Source organism: Heloderma suspectum, chromosome 10, assembly GCF_057233095.1.
Source record: "Heloderma suspectum isolate Gila_16-S chromosome 10, 16-S_ref, whole genome shotgun sequence".
In the NCBI taxonomy this organism is placed as follows: Eukaryota; Metazoa; Chordata; class Lepidosauria; order Squamata; family Helodermatidae; genus Heloderma; species Heloderma suspectum.
This window is the reverse complement of record NC_139467.1, coordinates 24,272,372-24,299,122: the sequence shown is the minus strand read 5'-3', so window position 1 is coordinate 24,299,122 and position 26,751 is coordinate 24,272,372. Positions and strand designations below refer to the sequence as shown.

General features: G+C 46.4%; 1 protein-coding gene across 1 annotated transcript in view; it reads left to right on the top strand.

Annotated features, from left to right (window-relative positions):
- HIVEP3 (HIVEP zinc finger 3) overlaps positions 1–26,504 on the top strand; it is a 386,475-nt gene extending 359,971 nt beyond the window's left edge. Inside the window, exons 9-11 of the mRNA XM_084815566.1 lie at positions 2,522–2,620; positions 15,110–16,203; positions 17,630–26,504. Coding sequence (XP_084671692.1) covers positions 2,522–2,620; positions 15,110–16,203; positions 17,630–18,487 — 2,051 coding nt within the window. The 3' untranslated portion in view covers positions 18,488–26,504. The remainder of the gene's footprint in view (positions 1–2,521; positions 2,621–15,109; positions 16,204–17,629) is intronic.
- Positions 26,505–26,751: the final 247 nt, after the last annotated feature.

The window sequence follows — 26,751 nt, the reverse complement described above, 5'->3', positions numbered from 1 at the left end:
TTCAAGGAATCAGTGCAGCCGGGGAGACATTCTGTGCCACCTAGCTCCTTGAGTACAGAGATTGCCACCAAAGTTATCACTGAAGCTTGCTGTATCCCAGATCAGATGTGAGCTTCTGGGATTCATAGTGCATGCCTTTCTGAAGAGAAGAGCACTAGGTCCACAAATTGATCTCTGAATCAGATTTCTGGATACCCCCCGCCACCTACCCAACAAACCTCCAAATCAGAGGCAGAAGAAGTGCGGCCAGGATAAGTCCAGTGGGGTTTCTCTTGGCCAAGCGATGCTGTTAAACACAGCTAGGGATCAAGGGGACTGGTTGCCATTTGCAGCCTGAGATTAGAGGTGCTTGCTGAGCACCCACAATCTTGGCCTGCAAAAGAAGCTCCCTGAAACCCAGAGAGACTCTGACCCTGGGCTGCAAATAGCTGGCTGTCATTGGCAGCCCAAGACTGAGAGGAGTCTGCAAGCAGCCACATTCCCCAGTTATAAATCACAGCTTTGCAGCCTAGGAGGAATCCTGACAGTGGGAGCTCTCTTCAGCCGTGGAGCTGACATTGAAGCCCAGAAGCCATGGAGCTTTGTGAGCTTCCACAATCCATGGCTCCGAACTTGCAAAACATGGGGGCTGTGGGCGGGGTAGGTGGCCAAATTTAGCTCTGCCTCAGAAACAAGCCAAGCTACTTCCTGGTTCACGTTGGGGGAGAGAAGCTCAGGTTATTTCTGAGCCAAACCCCAAACCCGAAGAAGCCAGCACCTCACGCTCCTCCCTTGCCCTTTCCCGATGGGGCAAGGAGCATGTGCAAGGAGCTTCTTCAGAGAGTGCGAGGAAGGTTCATGGTGGGGCAAGAGCCCCAGCAAAGGCCTCCACAGTCCTCGTCGGGAGGCCTTGTGGGCGTGTTGAAGAGTCACACTGCCTCAGCAGTGGGATGCTGAGCTGTCACTTCTTTTGATTTATTCTTGGACAGATTCAAAATATAATTATAGTTCCTGGAAACACAACAGATGTTCCATGAAGCCGCCATGTACCATGGAGCTACCTGAGGGAGTCCCCTTTTGCCTAGCAACACACAACTCATGGATGACAAGCAGTGATGATTAGCTAATCTCTCTCCATCTCCAGACCATGGTTTGGCTTTACACCAGGAGTGGGCAACCTGTGGCCCTCCAGATGTTTTGGCCTATAAATCCCTTCAGCCTTGCCCAGCATAGCCAATGGTGAAGGATGCCAAAACATCTGGAAGGCCTCAAGTTGCCCACCCCTGCTTTAGGCAAACAAGCTTTGGGCCTGTGTGCTCCTTCCTCTCCTCTGTGTGTGTGTGTGTGTGTATGTAAAACACTCTTTCATCCCACGCCCAATGCTAGTTGATGTAACACCAAACCAAGGCTGGGGTTGAGAGTCAGCATGGTCGGGCACGCGCCATGGCCTGTGCAACAATAGGGGGGCCCTCGATGAGAGGCCCTTGGTTCCATTGCTCCTCCCCCTTGCATTGCCACCTATTTGCTTACCCACTCTGTGGCCCAGAGTCAGTGGGCAATTGCAGCAAAGGCGAGAACCAGAGTCTGCTGCCTGCTTCTTATTCACCAGTTCTCTCCCTGGGAAGTGATGAATAATGGCTGTGAAGAGAATGAAGGACCCATTAAGGGAATGTGTGTGTGTGGGGGGGGTGCACACTGAGGACAACTTGCTTGAGGGTTCCTCCCAAGCTGGAGCTGGTACTGCACCAAACCATGGTTTGCCGTCACGTCAGTTTGTAGCCAGAGAGAGAGACAGCACAGACAAGATGCCTTTTTAAAGACTGTAAGGACAAACCAAGGGTGAATGAGCCTTTATATCATGGGCAATGGGGCCTACAACTCCCATCAGCCCACGCCAGCATAGCCAATGGTGCAGGATCACAAGAGTTATAGGCCAAAACATCCGGAGGGGCACAAGTTACGCACCCCTGCTTGTTGTAGTAGCATCTCACTTAAACTTAAAAGTGGAGAATGCCACCTCAGTCAAGGAAAATATTTGTGTACTTCTTCATTTTGTCTCTGCTCCCTGACCTCCTTGCCTAAAATTTCCCCCTTGAATTGCACTGATAGTAATGCCCAGCTATGTCTCTTTGCCTTGCCGTGTTCGGTAGTGCCTGATCCTGTAGTGCTCTGGTGAGTTTGGAGAAAGATGGGCCGGGCAATCCACCTCAAACGTAATTGTCTTTCTCTTGCCTGGTTTTCCATGCCTGTTTTGCGTGTCAACGCAGAGAACGTTCTGGGTAGTGCCTCTCCAACACCGCAAAGCACGTGCCTTCCTGCTTTTTCTGTGCTGCATGAGAGCTACTTGTTGTGTCCTCAACTGAACACATGTTCAGCCACTGTGAGGACAGCTGCTTGGGGCAAAAGAGCAGAAATCATCCAAGGGCATTCACCTCTGGATCTGGCAGGGAATGCAAAGTGTTGCTTGCAGAGAATGTCTCTGGTCACTGCATGCAGAAAACCAACAATGACTGACAAATGTGTATGTTCTGTTCTGTTTCAGGGAATCTGACTAAACATATGAAATCAAAGACCCACAGCAAAAAATGTCAGGAGATGGGTGTGTTGGTGTCTTCACTGGTGGAGCTAGAATCAGAAGAAGGTAAATGTTATATGTCATATTGAATGTTCCATTCCTGATTCCAGGTAGATCTGGACCCAGAGGGACCCAAATTTAATGACCCTGCTCTCAGCGAATTCTGTGTGTTGTGGATTTTGCTTATTTTCAGGAGGGTCATAGTTTGTTGCAGTGGATGAGTGGGGGCTTATCCTCAGCAGTGACAACAGCATCCTTCATTACTTTATTTTGCTGCCTCTGGAGCACTGTCACCACCACCACAGCAGTAAAAGAGGCCATTTTCTTTCCTCCAGAATGATCTTGATGCAGCATTGTTCTGAGCCATCGTTGGGGGGGAAATGGTGGCTGCTACCCCTCTCCCAAAGGTGGCTCCTACTAGTGGCAAGATGTAATTAAAAAAATAAAAAAATAAAGAGGGAGTGAGGGAAGGAAGGAAGGAAGCCACTGCCACCAGTACTAAGGATAAGTCCCCACTGGTAGTGACAGGTTTTGCTTCCCCCCACCCCTGAAATTTCCATCATTTTATTGTTGTCAGTCTTGGCCTCAGTCACATTGACAAAGTGCTGAGGCACTTTGAAAACAACAGTGTCAGGAAGAGTGAAGAGCTGGTCTACATGTTCAGAAAAAGCACATGGTACTGCTCAAGTACTATCGTCGCCAGGTAAGTGGGCACAGGAGTTAGGACGGCTGCACTGGCAGGATGTGATAGCAGTGACTAAGTCATTACAAGCCAGGCCAAAGCTTCATTGGACTTTGAGCTTTGCTCCCAATGGCCTGGTTTGCACATCACGACAACCTAGAGTATGGGTTGAGTATGGGTTGTTGTTGAATCATGGGTTGTTGAATCATGAGTTGTTGTTATATGTGAACCCTACACTATGGTTTAATTATGGGTTGTTAACCACAAACAACCCAGGAAGAGAACTCATGGTTTGCTGTTGGGTTGTGAACTCTGGGTTGCTTATGGTTAGCAAGCCACAGTTAAACCATAGTGCAGGGTTTGAACATAATGACAACCCATGATGCAACAACAACCCATATTCAGCCCCTTCTCTGGGTTGTTGTTACATGCAAACCAGGTCAATGAGTTCAAGGAGGAGCAAACTCTTAGGTTCACTAGCATGAGCCTCCGATTCTGAACGTTAGCACAATGATTTGTGTTAACTGGGTTGTGGATCAGCCTATTAAAACCTGAAATAGCTCTGCTTGCTCTCAAACAGCTCTGCTGATCTATTACTATTTTATGTATTTTATTGCTGTAAGCCAGCTTGGGAGGGCTTGTGCCCTGAAAGGCGGCCAAGAAATATTTTAGATAAACAAATAAATTAAAAAAACCCTAATGCCTTCCAGGACGCAGAGAACATTATTAGTACTGCAGTAGTGGTAGGAAATCATCAATTTAAATCCAATGTTCCCCCATTTAAAACAAATACAAATACAAAATATATAAAGAAAACTAACTTGTCAGGAAGAAGGCTACGCTAGAATTCTAACATGCTAACTTTTTATAGGCAGATATTTTGTTGTTGTTGTTAACTGTTTGTTGGATTTCTTTCACTGATGTGGAGGAGTATTCAGAGGTGTGATTTCCTCACCACCACCACTTGTATTCTGGAATGATAATGATCTATGAAGGCTGCACCTGTGTGGTTTCTCTAAGTGTGTAAATCTATTCTATCTTTACTCCTGTTAAACACCAGGCAATGAGATCTGGAAAACACCAACTGTAGATATATGCAGGTAGTTGTAATACAGCTTCCCCCCAACCTGGTTTCAGGCTACAAATCCCAAAATTCCTGGCCATTTGCTATGATGCCTGGAGATGATGGGAGTTGCTTCAAAACATTTGGAGGGCACCTGGGGGGGAAGGATAGTTAACCCTCTCATTTGGGAGGAAGGCCAGCAAATTAATATGTGAAAGATGAAGTTTGCTGCATCAGATCTCATTCAATAATGCACGCGCCAATCTCCTATATCTGTGACCTGACACTTCATTGCGAGACTCCAGAACCATTCTACATGTTTGTGTGAAGATGTAAATCAAGAATGCTAGGAGTTGTAGGACCTTTTTCTTTCTAAAAATGAATAGGATTGTTTTAATCTTTTGAAGCATTCCTCATATACTTTAGACCTTTCACTCCACCACCTCCTTGGCTCTCAGCTGTGCAGCCCTTCCGTGACATCAGAGCTGCTAAGGTACTGGCAGCTAAGGATGCTGTGACACCATTGCTTGCCCAACACCATTATGCTGTCAGAGCAGATGATGCTTGTAGTTTCTGGGCTGTGAACACGCTAATCACTAGACTCTCCTTAGATCAGGGGTGGGCAACACGTGGCCTGCAAGCCATGTGTGGTCCCTCACAGGCATTTTTACAGGCCCCCTTTCCTCGCTGCCAAATTTGCCGTGGCAGTGGCAAATTCAGCACCAGTGTTTCAAGGAAACAAGGTATGTGCTTCCACATGCCTTGTTTGCAAGCGGAATGGTGCTCCCAGATGCTTCCTGAGAGCACATTTCTGCTTGTCAACAAAGCGCACGAGGAGCATGCAGCTTGTTTTCTAGCAAAATCACTGTCGCTGATCATTGACATTGCCGCTGCAGCAATGTCAATGATAGCAATTTTGGTTGGTGTGGGATGTGGCCCCCAGTGGGTTGAGGGGGAAATGCAGGCCCCAGTCTTGCCTTATATGGCTAGGGCTGCCATGGGAATTACGGACATAAGAACATAAAATAGGAAGAGCTCAGTGATAGCTGGATGATAGCTGGATCTTACCATCTGGTCTAGTATCCTGTTTCCCTCAGTGGCCCACCAGGTACCTCTGGTAAATCCACAAGCTGGACATGAAGGTAATATCCATCTCCCATGCATAGTACCTCAGAAAACTGAAGGCTGTATGTAACTGTCACGACTAGTGGCATTTAATAGGCTTCTCTTCTGTGAATTTCTCTAATCCCCTTTAAGTGCCACCTAAGTTAGTTGTGCATCTTGTTGCAGTGAGTTCCACAAGTCTGTTGATCCTTTATTTATAGTATTTCTATACTGCCATTCTAGACCAATCAAAGAAGTTTGCAAATAGTCCCAGACATAAAAACCATGATCAGATAAAAGCATAGTAAAACAGTTAAAACAACACTGAAAACTGTGACAACAATTTAGAAAGCCAAGTTACAAATATGTGTCTTGGCCCCCATCCTGAATGCAGAAAGAGTGGGGACCAGTCACAACTTTAAAGGAAGTGTGTTGCAGCGTTTGGAAGCAACATAGGAGAAAGCCCTTTCCCACGTGCCCGAGAAATGGGCCTGTGTAAGGGAGGGTGTCTTCAAAAGGGCCTCTCTTGCTTGGGCTTAATAATTAGTGAATGGCTTCCCATGAAAAGAAACAGGACTTCCTTTTGTTTGTCCCAAATCTCCTGCTGATTGACCTCCCTGAATGTTCCTGTGGTCTAGAATTATGAGAAAGGGAGAAGAATGTCCCACTCTCTCCCCTCCTTCCCTGTCCGCAAGCAGTGATAAGCCATGTGCTTTCACTCTGAAGTGATGGTGATATGCACGCCCATAGTTGAGGTGGACACAGTAAAGGAGTGCACAAAGTATGAGAGTTGAATTTTCACGAGAGAATGTGCTCTGTGTGGCATCATATGTGAATTATGATTAATCAGCTTAGGTCACTAACTGGATGACTGTGCTATGTAGCTGAACTTATTACAGGGCAAAGCACTCGGTGGGCGCTAGATAGACCTATTGGCCTAGCTGTCTGGCACAGAGTTAGCTAGCTAGGGATGGACAGATCCGACTGTTTTTGGTCTGTATCACTTTTGCACATGTTCATTCATAAGCCCATCCTGGCCTCTTTCTGCATTAATCTGCATTTTTAAGAAACTGCACAAAAAAATCATACTCCCTATTAAATGTATGCATGTATTCATTCATCAAGCTGAAATACAAGCATCCTTCAGATCACAATATTTAAAATATAGTCAAACAGCAGCAATAAATCTTTCTAGGTCTACACCTGAACACACTTTACATCGAAATCTAAATGTCTGAACAAACAGAAATGGCTTCAGCCTTTGTTTGAACAATTGGACTTTCTGGACAGACATAGTATCACCTGGGTGGAAGTTCCATAAATCGGGCGGGAGGGATTTTTATGGTAAAATATGCATTTTGTATGCAGTGCATATCTTTTAAGCTGAAAACTGCATACAGAATTCAGAGTAGTGCAAAACTGGAAAGAAAACTATTCTGATTCCTGCAGTAACTCTGTGTGTGTGTGTGTGTGGGGGGGGATGCAAACCAGGTCAGTATGCTTCCAAATGCAGACTGAATGAAATCCTTCATTCGCCTGAGGCAGGTGAAGACCTCAGGGCCTGCTCCAGCTGGACCATTTCTCCTACCCAGTCCCCTGGGACCATCCTCCATCAACAACTCTGTGAGAAGGATTTCAGGAGAAAGAGGGAGGGAGATGTGGATAACACCAGAACTCCAGGTCCTAGGAACATAGGAAGCTGCCTTGTACAGAGTCAGTAGCAATACTAGCCCAGTATTGTCAACATGACTGGCAGCGGCTCTCCAGGGTTTCAGGCAGGATTCCTTCCTCATCCTACCTGAAGATGCCAGGGATCGAACCTAGGACATTCTGCATGAAAAGCGGTTGGTCTACCACTGAGCCACAGCCCCTCTTCCCCACTGAGCTATGTCCTCTCTCCCATCCCAGCTGAATTCTCCCTGCCCCCAGGGCCACCTTCGACCAGCTGCCCTGTTGGAAGGATCCTGGTAATTTTTTTTTTAAAAAAATATTCTTTGTTAACATAGTTCATTATTTTATTTATTTTTATTTTTTAAATGACTTGTAAGCCATCTTGGTTTGGCAACGTACGGATTTTGTTAAATCCATTCCATCTGTGTTTCGCAAATGGGCAGGCATCTTTTGTTCTGTCATCCCCTCATTTATGGAATCGGATTCTTTTTACCAGAATTTTGCTAACTGCTTGTGCGAATTCGCGCTAATGTGAATTTGCACAAATCCCTCCCAAACGTGAAAAAAAGTCTGTCAAACCTCAGAAGCCACATGATCAGGTCAGATTCATAGAAATCCACACTCATTCAAATCTGTTGCAGATTTCTCTGATATTTCTATTTTGGTTGGATTTGTATCCTGACAGGTGGCGTGCGTGCGTGCGTATGTATGTATGTATGTATGTGTGTGTGTATATATATATATATATATATATATATATATATTATAAAGCAGCTTCATTCTGGAGAGCAGCAGCAGGAACAGAAGAGATCCATTTCCTCCAACTTGTTGGCCGCCAAGGAACAGGATCCAGCAGGGCTCTCTTTCTTTTGTTACAATCTTACAGCCTTTAGACAGGAGGCATTGTGGCTTTTGATCTCCCTGGAGCAACTGAAAATGGTTTTTGCCTTAACGGGCTCCTTTCCTTTTTTTTTTTTTCTTGATCCAAACTCTCCTTTTGACTTTTTTCTCCTGCCACTTTGCATCATGCAAAAACATTCTCAATTTGGAATGGATACTGTGTTGCCAGAGTGTTACCTTGGGGAGGAAAGAATATGCAAAGGAGAAAAAACACACACACCACCCCAGTATCATGTCAGTCACAGGGGAGATGCATTCATGGCGGTGTCAGCCAGCGGACATCTGCTCCAGTGTCAGATTGCTGGAGGAGTTGCGGAGTCTGTTAAGTTACTCAGAATAGCTGATGAGCTCCGGGAGCCTCCCAAAACTCGCTCCCTGCTCTTAAGCCAGTGGAGAGCCAGGGCCTGCAGGAGAAGCCACCACCACCACCACCGGGGAAGAGGCGTGCTTGCCGCCACTGGGCCTGCTGCCGCCGCCGCTGGGCCTGCCACCGCCGCCGCTGGGCCTGCTGCCGCCGCCGCTGGGCCTGCTGCTGCCGCCGCTGGGCCTGCTGCTGCCGCCGCTGCCACCACCACCAGGCCTTCCTTGTGGACTTCTGCCTGGAAGACCGCCAGTCCCTGCAGGACCAGGCCCCCAGGTACCGAGCCAGCTGTGCTGCTCCACCTGCCCCTCCCTGGAGGGGCTACATAAGCTGGCTGGCTGAGGTGGCCTGGGAGAGCCAGGGCCTGCAGGAGAAGCCACCACCACCACCGGGGAAGAGGCGTGCTTGCCGCCGCTGGGCCTGCTGCTGCCGCCGTCGCCGCTACCACCGCCACCAGGCCTTCCCTGTAGACTCCTGCCTGGCATTTTTAAGGGGATTTTAATTGTTTTGTTTGTTTGTTTTATTTTGTTGGGGGGGATTTTGTTGTGTTTTTAGGGGTGGGTAGCCTGCCTGATAGGCGGGAGCGAGGGGGCATGTGTCCACCTGATGGAGGCAGTGGGGGGAGTGTTGGGGGCCAGAACATACCGAGGCTGGGCGGCAGGCGCTGGCGGAGCGCTAGGGGCAGGCCATGCCAGGTAAGGGGAACAAGGGAGAGATGTGTAGTATCTGTCCCCTGCTCCGGGCCTGTCCAGAGCCAAAGGATGGCTGGGGGAGGCGTGACCCCATCTTCTGGCCTTCGTTTGCTGCTCTGCAATGCCAGGTCTGTTACCCAGAAAACCTCCCTCATCCATGACATGATCCTGGATGAGGGTGCAGACCTGGCATGTATTACGGAGACCTGGCTGGCCGAGGCTGCTGCTCCAACCCTTGCAGCCATGTGTCCAGCTGGATTTTCGTATGCACAGCAGCCGAGGGCTGGGGATCGGGGAGGGGGAGTGGCTGTTATCTACCGAGAGTCCTTGGTCTTCACCAGACCCCCTCTCCGGGAGACCAAGGTTGTTGAGTGCATGTACTGGAGGTTGGGCCCGAAGGGCAGTCTGGGGATTCTGCTCGTGTACCGTCCACCCCCGCTGCAAAACTGACTCCCTGGCCGAGGTGCTTGAGGTGGTCTCTGATGTGCGTGTACAGTCCCCTAACTTACTGGTGTTGGGGGACTTCAACGTACATTCGGAGGCCATCCTCACAGGAGCACCTCGGGACTTCATGGAGACCATGGCCTCCTGGGAGCTGTACCATATTCTAACTGGGCCCACCCATGTAGCCGGTCATGCACTAGACCTTGTGTTTGTTTCTGGAGAAGCGGGGAGTGATCTGGAAGTCGGGGGTATATCCACAACCCCCTTGTCATGGTCAGATCACTATCTGGTGAGGTTGGACTTCTCGGTTCCACAACCCCTCCGCAGGGGTGGAGGACCCATTAAAATGGTCCGCCCCAGGTGTCTTATGGATCCAAATGGATTCCTGAACGTGCTTGGGGATTCTCTGGGGCATGCCAACGGCCACTCGGTCGAGACCCTGGTGGGTGGCTGGAATGCCGCAATCACTGGGGCATTAGATCGGGTGGCTCCGAAACGCCCTCTCCCCCTGAACAGGGCTCGGACTGCACCATGGTTCAATCCGCGGTTACGAGCTCTGAAACAGGTGAGACGGCTAGAGCGCCGGTGGCAGAAGTCTCGCTCCAAAGACGATCAGACACGGGCTAGAGCTATATCTTCAGCCTATCACGTGGCGGTGAAGGCAGCAAAAAAGGAATATTATGCTGCCTCCATCGCGTCTGCAGAGTGCTGCCCCAGGAGGCTGTTCCAAGTGGTCCGGAGCCTGGTCGGTCCTGTGGCTCCGGAACCACTGGAGCATTCTAAGGCCTCCTGTGAGGCTTTGGCAAGGCACTTTGCAGATAAAATTGATCAGATTAGGTGTGTTACTCTGCACGCTGTGGATACAGTTAGTGAGCAAGAGGCGGCCTGTGGCAAACCGGTTTTGTGGGATCGGTTCCAGCTTCTTCCTCCTGATGAAGTGGACAAGGTGCTTTCATCTGTAAGGCCGACCACCTGCTTACTTGATCCTTGCCCATCTTGGCTCATTATGAGCTGCAGAGAGAGACTGGGTGAGGGGATCAAGGCGGTGGTGAACGCCTCCCTTGAGGAGGGAGTGATGCCATCAGCCCTCAAGGAGGCAGTGATAAGACCGCTCTTAAAGAAGCCCTCCTTGGATCCTCAAGTTCTGAACAACTTTCGCCCAGTCTCAAATCTGCCATTTTTGGGCAAGGTGATTGAGCGGGTGGTGGCGGTGCAGTTGAAGGCACACTTGGAAGAAACTGATTATCTAGACCCATTTCAGTTGGGCTTCAGGCCTGGGCATGGGACAGAAACGGCCTTGGTCGCCTTGGTGGATGATATGAGGAGGGCTCTGGATAGGGGTGAATGCTCCTTCCTTGTTCTCCTCGACCTCTCAGCGGCTTTTGATACCATTGACCACGGTATCCTCCTGGACCGCCTGGAGGGGTTGGGCATTGGAAACACTGTATTGCGGTGGTTCCGGTCCTTCCTCTCCGGCAGGTACCAGAGGGTAGCACTGGGAGAGGAGGTTTCGGACCCGTGGCCACTTACTTGTGGGGTGCCACAGGGTTCCATCCTCTCCCCGATGCTATTTAACATCTATGTGAAGCCACTGGGGGCTATCATCAGGAGGTTTGGGGTGCAGTGTCATCAATATGCGGATGACACGCAGCTCTACCTCTCATTCAAATCTTCACCAAGGTTGGCCATAGAATCCCTGTCCAAATGTCTGGAGACGGTGAGTGGCTGGATGGGGAGGAATAAGCTGAAGCTGAACCCTGACAAGACCGAAGTACTTTTGGTGGGAGACAAGAGGAGGCTGGGGGATGTTGACCTGGTGTTGAATGGGGTACAGCTACCCTTGAAAGACCAGGTCCGCAGCCTGGGCGTCATTTTGGACTCCCAGCTGTCCATGGAGGCTCAGGTGTCAGCTGTGAGCCGGACAGCGCTGTATCAACTCCATCTGATACGGCGTCTGCGCCCCTTCCTTCCCGACCATCTGCTCCCATCGGTAGTACATGCCCTGGTCTCCTCTCGTTTAGACTACTGTAATGGGCTCTACGTGGGGTTACCCTTGAAGACGGTTCGGAAGCTGCAGCTGGTACAGAACGCGGCGGCTCGCCTGATTAAAGGCAGCCGCCGGCGAGATCACATCACTCCAGTGCTGAAGGAGTTGCACTGGTTACCAGTTGTTTTCCGGGCCAAATTCAAGGTGTTGTTTTTGACCTTTAAAACCCTATATGGTTCCGGCCCAGCCTATCTTAAGGAGCGCCTCCAGCAACACCAGACAGGCCGCTTAACAAGATCAGCCTCGGATGGCCTTCTCTCTGTCCCATCAGCCAGGACAGCTAGACTGGTGGGGACGAGGGAGAGGGCCTTCTCTGTGGTGGCCCCCACTCTGTGGAACTCCCTCCCTAGGGAACTCCGTCATGCCCCCTCTTTAATGAGCTTCCGTCGTGCATTAAAAACTTGGTTGTTCAGGCAGGCATTTGGGGTGGGTTAGGGTATTTAAAAAAAAAAAAAATTATGGTAAAATTTTATTGTTTTAAATTGTTTTATGGTGGGTTGTACATCGCCCAGAGTGGCTGGGTGACCAGTCAGATGGGCGATTAATAAATTTAATAAATAAAATAAATAAATTAAGCTGACTACCTATGCACATTCCTTTCTGGGATGTACCAAACAAAATTGGCTGGCCCACGGGCCAAATTGCCATGTCACAAAGAAGGCATCGCTTAAGCTTTTAGGGGCGGGGGGAATGGAAAATCAGAGCAAATGGTTCATTTTAGCAGTGTGCAGAAAGCCTGCAAAATCACAACTCCGGTTCGTGCTGTGGATGACTGTAGGATGAAAATGCCAGAGCCGGTAGGGCTTGGCGTGGTCTCTGCAAGGGACCATTTTGTTTGCTAATTACCTTGGCCTGTCAGTCATTTCCCACATCCGTGCTGGGCTAACGGTGATGCACTGAGAACAAGGCAGTGTGTCAGTGTCTTGGCAGTGATTCAAATCTCCAAGCTGGTGGAGGGTTTGCTCTGCTTACAAAAGTGGAGAGGATGCTTGGGGCAGCAGGCGGAGATCTCCTTTCTGAAAGAGTCTTGAAGACTTAGTAGAAGCCCACCACAATGCTGTCTCGTGATCAGAGCGTTGCATGGCTGAATCCACCTAAGTGGCAGTCTGAGGCCTCCTGGTCCTTTATTTGAAAGCCTGGTCTAGGGGTCCTTCTTTACACCTCCCCACTCAGTCCCTGGACACCTGCAGAGTTCTGTCGTGAGAGCTGATCTCACTGGTATTTGGACTGGAATCCTCCCCCGTCTGTTGATCTTGGCTGCACACCTGTCCACTGGTATGTGTTTAGCTGTCTTGGCTTCACTGCCTCATGCAAGCAAGGCTTGCAATTTTAGTGTGTGTGTGTGTGTGTGTGTGTGTGTATCTCACACTACTCATTTCCTTCTCTAGCTTAAATGTGCTTGTGTTTGTATCACGGAGGCTGTTCACGAAGGAGGAGAATGTAAAATAAAGATGGGGGGGATGTTTCTTGGTTCTTGTTTGTTTTTGTTTTTTTAAAGGAGATTGCAGGGACTGCACACTCAGTCAGGCTGTCCTGTCAACTAGGGTGGCTGATTATGAATCAGAAAGAAGAAATGCACCACCAGAATAGAGGACCATGATTTGTGTAAATTTTGCATATGCTAATAGATATTGATATGTATAGATGCAAATGTAGAAATAATTATTATTTAAATAAAAATACAGTACATCTCGCCTTAGTGTGGCTGTGACCAGCTGAGCTGTGTGCACCTACCTGTTCAGTCTGCAGGCCAGGTGCTAACTGTTCTTATTGTTCTTTATCTTTAAACCAGAATTGGACAGGACAGCCCTTCAAAGAAAGGATGCCCTCTCATAGAGGACAGTCCTCTGGCAACCCTTTCAATAGAGGACTGTATAACAGGCCATATGGCCACCCTGCTGTCATCCTGAGGATATAACATCATTTATTTATTTCCATTGCACTGAAACAAGTGCAGTGGAAAGTTTGCTTATATAGTCCCTTAAATGAGATTTTAGTCCACTTGCTTTGCTTCTTGTAGTACATAAAGACTCTTTTAAATCGCCCATATCGCTCATCCTGAAATGTTTCCCATTTGATCCAACTGGCGCAGTTCTCTACCCAACAGTTTTGCTCATGCTTATTCTGACCGTGTCTCTCTGTTGGAGAGCAACGTCGAGAATGAGGATGTGCACATAAATCATCCATCTGTCATCCAGATGAATAAGCATTCATGCTGAAATACCTTGACTGTCAGTGAAAACAACCAAATAATAACGTAATATTGGAGTAGGGTTGCTTGAGGGATTAGATTTTTGCAAGTTCTGCTCCAAACTGACCTGATCCACACCTCCCAGACTACTGTGCAGATCAGAACCAAATTGTCCTTCAGATTTTGCACTACTCTGAATTTTGCTGTACAGTTTTCAGCTCAAAAGACATACCGAAATACATTTAGACTATTATGTATTTTAGAAATGTATATGCATGTATGTAAAATATGTTTATAACTGGGTATTTTGTAACGTGTATAAATTTTCATTCAAATTTCTCAAACTTCGGGAAGAACTGAACGTAAGACTGGGGAAAATCTCAAAGTTTGGGAAGAACCGAACTCAAGACTGGAAGAATGAGAAACTGAATATGTGAATCCTATTTCAACTCAAACCCAGCTGAAAGGAATCTGAGGCAGATTTGAAATGGGTCAGAGCTTTTGCATGGGGAGAGTTCACTTTTCAAGCTCCCTTGTACCATCATTAGCCTTACAGAACACAGCAGAGTTTACCTCCTGTTGTATCCAAAGATATGGTTGTTCTGACTGTGTGTGTATAGAGGTTGTTCAGTCGTTCAGTCGTGTCCGACTCTTCGTGACCCCATGGACCATAGCACGCTAGGCCTTCCTGTCCTGCGCTTTCTCCCGGAGCGTGCTCAAGTTCATATTCATTGCATCGGTGATGCTATCTAGCCATCTCATCCTCTGCTGTCCCCTTCTCCTTTTGCCTTCAATCTTTCCCAGCATCAGGGTCTTTTCCAGAGAGTTTTCTCTTCGCATTAGATGGCCAAAATATTTCAGCTTCAGCTTCAGTATCTGTCCTTCCAATGAGCACTCAGGGTTGATTTCCCTCAGGATTGACTGATTTGACCTCCTTGCAGTCCAGGGGACTCGTAAGAGTCTTCTCCAGCACCACAGTTCGAAAGCATCCATTCTTCGGCGCTCAGCCTTCCTTATAGTCCTGCTCTCACAGCCATACATTACTACTGGGAAAACCATAGCTTTGATTAGACAGACCTTTGTCGGCAAGGTGATGTCTCTGCTTCTTACTATGCTGTCTAGGTTTGCCATAGCTTTCCTCCCAAGGAGCAAGCATCTTTTAATTTCATGGCTACAAGTCACCGTCTGCAGTGATCTTGGAGCCCAAGAAAATAAAATCTGTCACTGCTTCCATTTCTTCCCCTTCTATATGCCAGGAAGTGATAGGGCCAGATGCCATGATCTTCGTTTTTTTAATGTTGAGTTTCAAACCAGCTTTTGCACTCTCCATGTATAGAGGTATATCTTCATAAATAATGATACTGGTGTCTATTTTATTAATTATTTGTTTCCCCTTTTAGGAACCAGTGAAGATCTCTTCCAAGATTCAGAAGGGCAGGGGGGATCTGAGCTACTTGAAGAACACCAGTTTTCAGACTTGGAAGAGTCTGATGAGGATGACGACAATGATGAAGAAGAAGAGGAGGAAGAGGAAGAGGAGGAGGAAGAGGAGCAGGAGGAGGAAAGCCAAGAGGAACCACCTTACAGGGAGGCTTCAGAAATGAAGAACACATCCCTCCCAGGGCATTCTCCAAGATGTTCTCCCTCTGTCCAGGAGAAAGGCACCAGGACAGTCTTGTCCATAGCGGAAGATGTTGTCTCCAGCAGTGAGCATGCTGTTCAAAGTCACCAGACTTTGGGGCCAGAAATGAAATGGTCAGCTGATAGCAGTGAAGTTGCTGTTTGCCACAGCTTCTTAAGACTTCATCGGCCAGTTTTGACCTCCAGTGTGCTCCTAGCGCCTGCTGAGAAGGAATCAATCACAAGGCCACAGATGCTCTTAGCAATGGACTTATCCATCTCCAAAGACACCTCTCCTAGAAGGAAGTGTTCCCCAAGCAAGGACTCTGGTGCTGGCACTGGTGGTAGTAACCGATCGATACTGGCTCGAAAGCACCTGTTAACCAAAAATGAAACTTCACCGAAAAGATTTTCACCTACTGGAGAAACATCTTCACTGAGGAGCCTCTCTCCAGGGCTAGGAATGTCCTGTCACCGGATGTCTCCAAGGAGAGAAGCAGTTTCCCTCCATAGCTTGGCCACAAGACTTGAGCTCTCACCAAGCAGGTACATTTCTCCAAAAAGAGAGCTGTCATTGTCGCGAATGTACCTTCCACTGGAGAGAAGGGTCTCCCCTGTGAGACGTGTGTCTCCAAGCAGGGAAATGTCATCAGCCAGGTACTTATCCATGAAGAAGATGCTGTCCCAGAGCTATTCAGAGCCACCGTCACGGTACCCGTCCCCAGGGAGAGAGGACTTGCCTTCTCGGAGCCAATTGGCAGCTGATGAAAAAGTTCAAAGCTCGTGCAAAACTCAGCATGGAATATCGTCTTCGGTGCCTCTACCTCACAGGTCCCACAGCAAAAACATGGAGCTGTATGAAGAACCTAAACTGGTAAGCTCTACGTCTTTGGACTTCAAGTAGTGGGTCAGGAGACTGCAAATTGATTATGCCCAACCTAAAGTGGGTTGCCACAGTGAAGCCACCTCTATTTACTTTGTGTGTGTTGGGGGGGGGACTATTTAAAGGATGGACAGAGAGAGAAAGCTAACCAGATCCATGAGAGCTGGGCTAGGCAACTGTTTTGGGCCCATGGGAACATTTGGCCATTTGAGAAGCTGCCCTGGGCACCATCTTCTTGATGGCTAGATGCACTGCAGAGGAAAGCATTGGCCTGCAGCCACCAGCCTTCTTCATTTTCTAAGAATGTCTCTGAGCCCCATGGATGTCCCAGAGGAATTCATGGGAAATGAAGATGACACTGGCTGGAGGCCCTCACTTTGATCTGCAGTGATCCCAGCATCCAGTAAGAAAATGTGTTATTAAAAAAAAAAAAAGTTGGACAGGTGGGGCACCTTGATGGGTGCCAAGAAAAGGATCTGAGGGATCACTGCCTACCCCTGCAATAGAGGGCAGAGTTTATTTATCATTGCCCTCCTCTAGTTGTTTGTATTCTGAATTAAGAGATCCTTTCTAAAACCATGTCAGTTCTTCTGTCCACATCTGTTCACTGATGTCCCTACGAAGTAGAAACTCTCGGAGGCTGCATTCCACTGGTGGGTGGAGCTGACTGCCAAAGAGGGTAGGACCAAAATTCCAGCATGTATTAGCTTAGAACTCTTACTGCCAGGAATGAAGATGCATGAGAGGCATTGCACCCTTCTAGAATGGAGAAAACATGGCACAAAAGCCAGAAAACCGCCAAACAATTGGTGGTTGACGGAAAGTGGATGGGGCCAGGGGAAGGGTGTGTGGCCATCTGGGGAACCCTGGAGGGCCAAGTTAGGACCCCTGGAGGCCTGGATTTGGCTTCCCGGGCCTGAGTATGGCACCTTCGCTCCAGCCTTATAAGTTGACTAGTACTTAAAAAACAAAAACAAAATCTCCTGCCCAGACCCTAAGATCATCCTCAGTTGTCCTTCTCTGTGAGCCCCTGCAAAAGGAAGTGAGGCAGGTGGCAACCAGGAAGAGGGCCTTTTGTGCTGTGGCCCCATGGCTGTGGAATGAGCTCCCCAGAGAGGTTTGCCTGGCACCTACATTGTACTCCTTCCAGCGCCAGGTGAAGACCGTTTTATTCTCCCAGTATTTTAGCATTTTAGCTTCCTAGTCTTTTAGCTCTGGTCTTTTAAGGCTGTATTTTAAACCTCTGCATTGCTGCTGGGTTTTATTCTGGTTGTACTGTTATACTGTGGTTTTAAGCTTCCCTATTTTATATTGTTTTGTGCAGCACTTTGTGCTTTTAATGTTTGTGAACCGCCCAGAGAGCTTCAGCTATCGGGCAGTATAGAAACAAACAAATAAATAAATCCTGTCATTACAGAAGACAGAATCCAGGAGCCCAACAAGTTCACCGGGCCTCACTCAGCATCTCCGTGTAAGACGTTCGCAATCGCCCCATGAAATACACGTCCATGCTCCAAGCCGAGTGGAAGACTATATCTTCAGTCATCTCCCATTGCACTCCCAGCACCTACCCAGGAGCCCGTGCCCTATGATCCCAATTGGGGGCATCCAGATGGTCCAGGCTAGACCCAGCAGCCATCCCAGCTTGGGGCACAGGTCAGTGATGTCCCTGCAAGCCAGCTACTTTGCCCCGGGTGGCCACTTCTCCGAATTCAGCCCAACTAAAGGAAGGAGCAGAGAAACCCAAGACGTCCACGGAACTCCTTCATCATCAGCAACCCCACCGCTTCAGAGCAGCAGCCACTTGGAAGAGAAAGTAAGGACTCGCGAGCTTCAGCAAAAGGCAGCCAAGGAGAAGAAATACAGGGTAAAAACTTGTGCCGAACCTGGCGGCTCAGAGCAGGAATGCTGCACGGCCGCCCGAGAGAGTTCATGTCCAGAGGAAGAGCCCTCTCCCGAGCCTCCGGCCAGCGGGGAAGAACTCTCAGGCAAGAAGGGGAAGAAAAAGCGCAGCAGCCGAAGCACGTCCTTTGAACCCACCTGCACTTTTCTCTCAGACTTCCCCACACAGACGCTGGACAGGAGCAGCAGCACTGGCTGCTTGTTGGAGCCCACATCCAGCCAGTCCTCCTGTCTGCTCTCCGTCAGGAGAAGGAACCTCTCAGGAGAGCCAGCCCCGCAAGGGGGGCCACATAGGAGGAGAAGCCCACCCTTGGAGCAAGCAGGCTTCGGCCTAAGGGAAAGGCAAGTGGATAACAATCCAAGAAGTACTTGAACCCTCCCTCCATCTTTTGTCGCAGGCTTCCCAAGTCAAACAAACAAACAAACAAAAACAGATCTTTTAGAATAATCATTGCTAAAGGAAAGACTCTCTAGCATACGACCAAACCCACAGAGACTGTTGCCGTTTTGTTTTTCTTTTGTTTTGGTCTGGTATTATTTCCACATGTACCTGTGCCTTTTTCTATACCTTTTTGTGTTGCTGGCGTTGCTTGAAATACGCAAACAAATAGAAGCTATGATTTTTTTATTATTATTTTTTAGAGAGAATTTTGGAAAGGGGTTTATTAGACTGTGTCTCCCATTGCCATGATGATGTCTGTTCCTATGGGCTTGACCAATGCAGACAGGAAAGGGTAAAGAATGGTTTCCAAAGGTTGCACTGAAAACCTCTTAAAAGATATTGATTGAGTGATTGGGGGGGAGGGGACCAACCCCGTTCTCATGTACAGACAGTTACAACCCCGCCAAGACACCCCTATTTATTACTTGCTTTATTTAATATGTGGCAAAGTGCTTGTTATTTTATAATTATTCCTTTTATTCTTTGCATTACTTGGGTTGCCTATAAATGTGCTTTAAGGACAGCTGCGACTGTGCTAATCTGGAAAAAAAAAGTGTTTACTTTTGAACTGTAAATGGAACTAGCACTTATTTTGTATGGGGAGGCCCTGATGGTGGTGAAAGAAAATCCCCCCCCATCCCCCACACACGAAGCATCTGACAATGTGCCACCCTTACATACAACCCTCAAAAGCACTTTTTAAAAAAGGGACACACAGACGTGCCCCCTCGGGGCGGGGGACACCCTGAAATTGCAAGGAAATAGGAATGTATTGAATGTAAAACAAAAAACTTCTGAGGATGAGGTAGTAGATCTTGGCTTTCCAGCAGCCGTTCTTGCTTTAATACTGACATTCCATGACTGGCTGCTGCTTCAACACATACGCACAATCCCCACGGGGTGCCTGTCACCCACCTCTAAAGCAAGAGGCTCAGCTATGGACCCTGGGCCCATGTGCCCCCCTGGAATCTCACTTTCTGGAAACTCACTTTCAAGTTTGAGAAATAAACTCTCAGCTTAGGAAGCATTTTACCCCCCCCCCACCCCGCTGCCATGCTTCCTACACAGAAAATCTCCTCTAAGCCTACTTTTGGAAATTGCAAGGGGCGGGGGAATAAACAAAAGGCTGTTTACCTATAATTGGTTTCCTTGACGTAGTCATCTGTGCAGTCTTACACATGGGTGATCTGATCAAGCAGCAATCCTCCACCCAGCACCCTCTAGAACAGGGGTCCCCAACCATAGCACCCATGGGGATCTCCAATGGTGCCCATAAAGCTCTCAACTCCCTGCCCCTTAAAGAAATAATAATAATAATAAACACCTTGGAAAATTTCCCAGGCATTCTTCTTTCTCTTCCTTTATAGCCTCTAGCCTTGGTCTTTCTCTTCCCTTCATCACTTTGCCTTCCTATTTCCCCCTCCCTCCCAGCCTCTAGCCTCATTATTTCTCCCCCCCCACCTCTAGTTCACCATTTCTCCCCCTCCTAGCCTCTAGCCTTGGTCTTTCTCTCCTCTACCCCTTTGCCTTGCTACTTCCCCCTCCTTTCCTGTAGCCTCACCGTTTCTCCCCCTGTCACAACCACTTTAGCTCCCTTTTGACTAGCCAGGCCCCCATGACAGCCATTATGTGACTAGCCACATCCTCCTTCAAATACATTTTGTGGTGATGCTCACAGAGGTTTCTCAAATTCCCAGTTGTGCCCATTGGTTCAAAAAGTTTGAGGACCCCTGCTCTAGAATGTGTTGGACTACAGCTCTCATCATCTCCAGCTAGCATGGGCATTAGCCATGCTGGCTAGTGGGGACAGATGTTGTAGCCCATCACATTTTGGAGGCCACCAGGTTGGGGAAAGCTCTACTAGAAGGAAAAGTAGCCAGGGAACCTGGAATTCGGCTGTGGTTCAAGCCATTAACAGGGATTTTCCCATCAATCGAGGCGAAGTTCATGCTTATGGTTCTTTCAGCCTGAACCATGTCTGATTTCTGGTTCCAGGATTGTCTTAGACATGTCCATCTTTATTCTCATCTATGTGTGCAACTGCACAGAGACAACAAAAAAGAAAATAAGGGGCTTTATTTAAAATATTTACATAATTTATCCCCCCCTCCTGCAATTTGAATGAAATACTACAATTGTTAGCCTATAGTGGGTCTTTCAGTATTTCCAGTCAATAGGTTTCAATGGCAATTGTTTAGCAAATGGGCTTGTGTTTTCTTTTTTAACTTATTCATAGTACAATTATAAAAAGAGGCCATCCAGAGGAGTATAATAGCTCCAACCACTAATCAAACTGTGATGCTGTATAAAAAGAATTGATCATGCCAGAGCTATGCACCTCTGCCATGTTAATACCATCTCAAAAGTGCAACTGTTTAAACACATGTTTACTCTGGTAGATAGAAAGTGAAGCCCGTTGGTAACGGGTAGAAAGTGCAGTGCTTGTTTGGAGAGTCTCTTGTTCTGTACGGAGTCTGTACAAACACTTTTCACAATTAACTAGGCAAAATCTGTCCCACAAATATTTAACCAATGGACCGGTCCTTTCTTCTTTCGGAGATGTTCCAGTTTATTACATGCATGCTCCCCACCCACCCACCCTAAAAAAAAAAAAAAGTGCAAATAAAATGAAATCCTGAACAAGGTCATTTTTTTTAAGGCAGGCTTGAAAAGCCATGAACTGTTGCCATTGCATAGGTGAAAAACATGGGTGGGATTTGAGTTGAATAATCTTCTGATGTGACGTATCATTTAATGTATTGCATTAGGTAACTTAAGGACAACAGGATGCTGGGGGGGTCAAAATAACATTGATCTTGTGGAGGTGCCAAACCAACGCTGGAATTTCAGAGTTCGCTGGAAAACTTTATTCATGGTCTACAATGTTTTTTCTTTGTTTCGTTCTGCGTCCAATACCTCTTTCAGTGCTAAGGAACAGTATGATCTTGCTGTTGAGTCTACACTGGAGGCCTTATTGAAGGTCCAGTACAATCCCCTTTTTCAACAGGCCATGGGGGAACGAACAGCTAACTTTGCATTGAAGTCTGGCTCCAATGGAAATTGGTACCACACTTACATTAATGTCAAAGGATCCACAGTGTTACCAACGGGCTTCATTGAAGGAGCAAGCCCAGGATCAGACCCTCTGTGGGCAGGGCTGGAAAGCAGCATCTTGCCTCCATGTGGCTTTGAATTCCCTGCCATTTCAGGTGGTTTATTTCCCCTCATTTCCCTCCCTCACTCCTTCACTAACCTACTTTCCATACAGCCCTTTGCGGACCAAATGGTTTTCCGTATTGAAATTGTGTATGAGGCATTATTGGGCACCTGTGCATCTATGATCCATTCATGCTCTAAGTGTACCTGGTTTTGTTTGGGGGCTAGATCCAATGTAACATGGCACTCAGATTTCAGCCTTCAGTTTTTATTTTTCTCTTTTCTCTCTCTCTCTTCTTTGGGTGCACTGGCAGTTAAGTTTCCTTCCCATTTTCTGATGGAATCTGTAAACAACCCAGAGCTAATAACATCAACAGCAACAACAACAACTGTCTGGGTGTATTTGCTCTTGCAGTTTTTTATCCTCTTAGAATTTGTCGAGGGATGTTTTGTCCACGTTGCAGTGCAAACATGCATCCAACAGGGGGCAGGCTAGCACTGCAAATGGAACACTGTCTTCTATGTATTATTTCACCAAGGGCATTTGCATCTGGGGAGAAGGAATGGAGACCAAGGTTAGTTGACATGGGATCATGATGCTGCTTGAGTAGGCTGACAGGCAGAGCACCCAAGACACCACCCTGAAGCGCTGTGGCTTTGGATGTCAATGTCTTGTTTCCTTCTCCTTGTACCAGTGGCTATACTTGAACTCCTCTTTTCTTCCTGGTTTGGATCTGATGTAGCGTGCCTACTTCCTGAACATTCAGGCCAGCGTATCTGCCTGTGATCATTTTTGTTTTTGCCCTTTCTGCAATGTCAGTGCAATGTCAGGTTCTCCAACCTTGGCTCAGATGATGGTGTCCTGAGTCTTGTTATCACAAGGCTTAAATGGGCCTTGAACCTCTCTTGCATGATTGGCACCAGTTGTGATTGCAGGAATGGGGAGAGCGGGAGAGAGAAATAAAAGAATCGAATTGACATTCTCGCCGATGTCCGGTTTTGTTTTGTTTTACATTCCCATCATAGACTAATTTAAGCCAAGGTCTGTCTAAGCCTCGCATGTGAACAAGCTTTGAGATACTGTGCAATGCAGGCAAATAACTGAGTGCAGTGATTCCCTTCCACCCATCATCACTGACAACCAACCAGACTCCTGGGTGTCTCTGGGGCATTTCTTGGTGGCTAACCAAGTGCACTTGGCTGCTGGCCAGGTGGAGCTGGGCTCTCCTTACGGCAAGCTACTAAACATACTAAGGGCTCAAACTGCAAGGTGCTGAGCACTCTAAGCAGACCTAGCAAAGCCTTAAGAATGTGCTTAACCCAAAGCACTTAAACTGCCCCACTGAAGGTAAAGTTCTGGGACGGTTGCAGAGCTGTTGCATGGTCCCTGCAGTGCGGTGCTGTAACGAATGCCTAAGGAGACAGCCATGCCACAAAGTGTCCCCTATCGTGTTTTCAGGCTGAGGAGATCTCTGGCAGATTCCATCTTGTATTCTTTTGCTGCAAAAAGGTAGATTTGTTTTTCAGATATAACCTTTTAATCATGTTTGCAACAAAGGATTCAAATACACACACACACATACACATCCTATGTCTGCAATTGCATACACCTTTAGGAGCAAATTTCACTGAACATAATGACATTTACTTCAGAGTAAACATGCATATGATTGGATTGTACATTCTGTAGACTATTTCTAGAATTACTTACTAGTTTGGCATAGCTTTGCGTTCATAATAATAATAATAATAATAATTTTTCTGGAAAGTAATTTTGCATCAAAACCCTTTAGAAATTTTTTTGAAGGGGCAAGGTCTCTTTGTTTGTTTGTTTCTGAGCACTCCCTTTGGTATTTCAGAGAGCCCTTCCTATTTTTATCTATTTACAGGCCAAAGAGACAAAGACAAAAATATATTTGAATATGTTGATGGCATCAAGGAGAATTGATTGCTTTTTATTTTCAGAGTGCTTTATTACTAGATTTATAATCCATGAAAGACTTTATATTTAAGCACCTTTATATACTTGCCTGATTTTCCAATGTTGTGAGAGCCACTAACCTAACTACTTCTCTTGGCTGCATAAAGTCATTTGGACTGTTCATTAAAGGCCAGAGTTTTAAAAACATTAGGTCATCTACCTAGTAATCTGAGTTAATTGAAGCTGATGTCACATAATTGGTTGGTTTGGCCATAATAACACCAAATCATGGTTTGTTCTAACTATAATTTACTGTTCAATCTTATACCTGTCTTACTCAGAAGTTATCCCCATTAGTTTTAATGGGGCTTACTCCCAGGCAAGTGGGCATAGGACTGCAGCCTCAGACTACAAACCATGATTTGTATTGCAGATGTACAGGAAAACCATGGTTTGTGTGATTTCTCTCTTCCTTCTGCCTTCCTTGAGAATGTGTAGATCCTATCCCAAACAGTGGATTCGGAGGACAGAGGAATGGCACAAGCCCTGGTTTGTTGGTTCAGATGTAATGCCAAGCCACAGCTTGTCCAAACTGTCAAGATCCTGTGATTTCAGATCCTGACATGGACGCCACTGGACAGCCATGGTTTGTGGAAGATATTGGTTCAGACATTATGACAAAGCATGGCTTGGCACTGGACCTGAAGCGTCTCTTAGGAGACATCCTGGCCATTAAAAGTCTACTGGTGTTGAATACCCCACAACCCAGTGAAATCAAAGTATTCAGTGTAAGCTAAATAAAGACCCTGGCTATGATCTGGTGTCCCACTTGGACTTTCCTATGATCATGGTTGCCCCATTCACTTCCATATTGGTCAGTGATCCATACAAATACAAGGACCATCCTCTGTTGAAATCATTATGGCTTCTTCTGCCACCCTGTTACTCCAGAGGCACTTTGGAGCCTCTGGATTGTGCTGACAGATTTACTTGGGTAAGACTCAATTTGATTTCATTTGAGATTTTCTTTAAGCAATATCTGGCCTTTATACCTGAGATGGTTGACAGTCCTCAAAAATGGCAAACTGCGAGCAAAACACATTTTCTGTTTATATTTGTGGTTGGCTCTTTAGATGTTTTTTCAACCTAAGAAAAGTAACTAAATAACCCCCCCTCAAAACCTCCCTTCCCCAATTTGAGATTAGATCAACAAGATATATTTGAAGGGTGGGGGAGGGGAGAAACAGATTGCAGCCATGCCAGAATGATCATAACTTCTCAATAAATGTAAATGGAAGACTATTCACTCTGGCTAGGATAGAGCGTGTTGGGGTCCTCGGTATATTCCAGGAAAGGTGATCATACCATGAAGAAATCAACTGGTGGACAAACCTTTCCATCACCAAAATATGCCTAGACTCTGGCCACATTCAGATGTCATGCTAAACAATAGTTTAGCATGATGAGAATGACCTGTAGTGGGCCTTGGACTGTCGTGTTCATTCCTCCCCTCTCCTCCAGCAAAACTGCAAGGAGGAGTTCAGAAGCTTCTGATTGTAGTTTAGATTAACCACAGTCTAGTTTATGTCCAAACCCTAAACTGTGGTTAATCTTAAATATGATTTGTTGAAACAAGCCAGTTTCATAAACCACCATTTCAAATTGGCTTGTTTCAAACAAACCATAGTTAAGATTAATCACTTTGTTGGGTTAAGACAACACAACAAGCTGTGGTTAATCAAAATCAGCTTCCAAACTCCTCACAGCTGCATAGGAGGGGGAGGGATGGAGTGGAGTGTATGAGCCCCAGGCTTGCTACAGGTTGTTCTCGTTCCATTAAACTATAGTTCTGTGTGATCTCCAATCACATTGTATCCAGCCCATTGAGCCTTTATAGGTGGAAGCCCCCTGTTTTCCAATGCCTGGCCCACCATTTAAAAATTATAATGCCAAGTCATTGCGACTGGCTTTTAAAAGGCATTAAAGCTATTGTGTTCTTGATACTGATAAAACACTTTTGAGCTAAGTGTATGGCATTGTGATCTAGCCCTTCTGTTGTATATTTTTCAATACTTTTGCCCCCTTTTATTTTTTTCAGCACTTGATTTAACTGTGAGTTCCTTATGTTGTTGTTGTTGTTGTTGTTTGTCCTGTTATTGCACAGTATTTGTGAATTAAAAGGTAAAATATTTTTTAAGAAAATACCAAATTTGGGTCCTAATGATGGCATAAAAACAAGTTTTCATTCTTGAAATATTATGGCACTTATGCTCACTTTAGTAAATGTAATGTAAAATATTAATAATATTGATGACGTGTACGCAAATTTAATATACATGGTCTCATGTAAGATAAATATTTGCCTTTTTTTCTAAAAGGTGTATGTATTCTGTAAGTGGAATAGTCTTTAGAAAGTTTCTATATGTTCTTAAAAATGGCAATACATTCCAAAAAGGTACTGTAAATATGTACAGACTCAGAGTACAGTGTAATTTGGTAGTTTTGCCTGTAATTTTTATTTTCAATTCAGTTTCTACATTTGCATCTTGCAATGTCTGTATGGTTAAAAGAGTGCAAAAAAAATTGCAGGTGAAAAGCACAGAATATAATGTTTTAAAAAAGAGAAAAAATACTCAGCATTTGATGTTTGTGACCCTTATTGTAAATGACATCTGTACTGTGAATGAAAAAAAAAGTTTTTACACGTATATTGCCTTTACTACAGTTCGGACTGTCTACTCAGTCTGAGCATATTTTTTAAAAAATAGCATGTTGGAATAAATTTTAAAGTCCCAACATATCACTTTTGGCCTGTTTGGCAGTCATTTATTTATGAGGATGCAGGGGTGTGGGAAACCTGTCCTTTTATTTCTCCAGAATCTTCTGCCTTTTTGTCACATGGTTTCAGATAGCCATGGAAATGGCACGGAATTTCCAACATCCTTGCCTTTAGGAACTGTTGGCATGATTTGGATGCACTTTGGATGTGCATTTAGATGGGCAAGCTGTTGATTACTTTTAATGAGATGTTCATCCATTTCAAATTCTGTCTTTGCCTTTCAGTGCATTTGAACACAGGAACACATTCCTCTACCATCCTATACCAGAGCAAGACAAG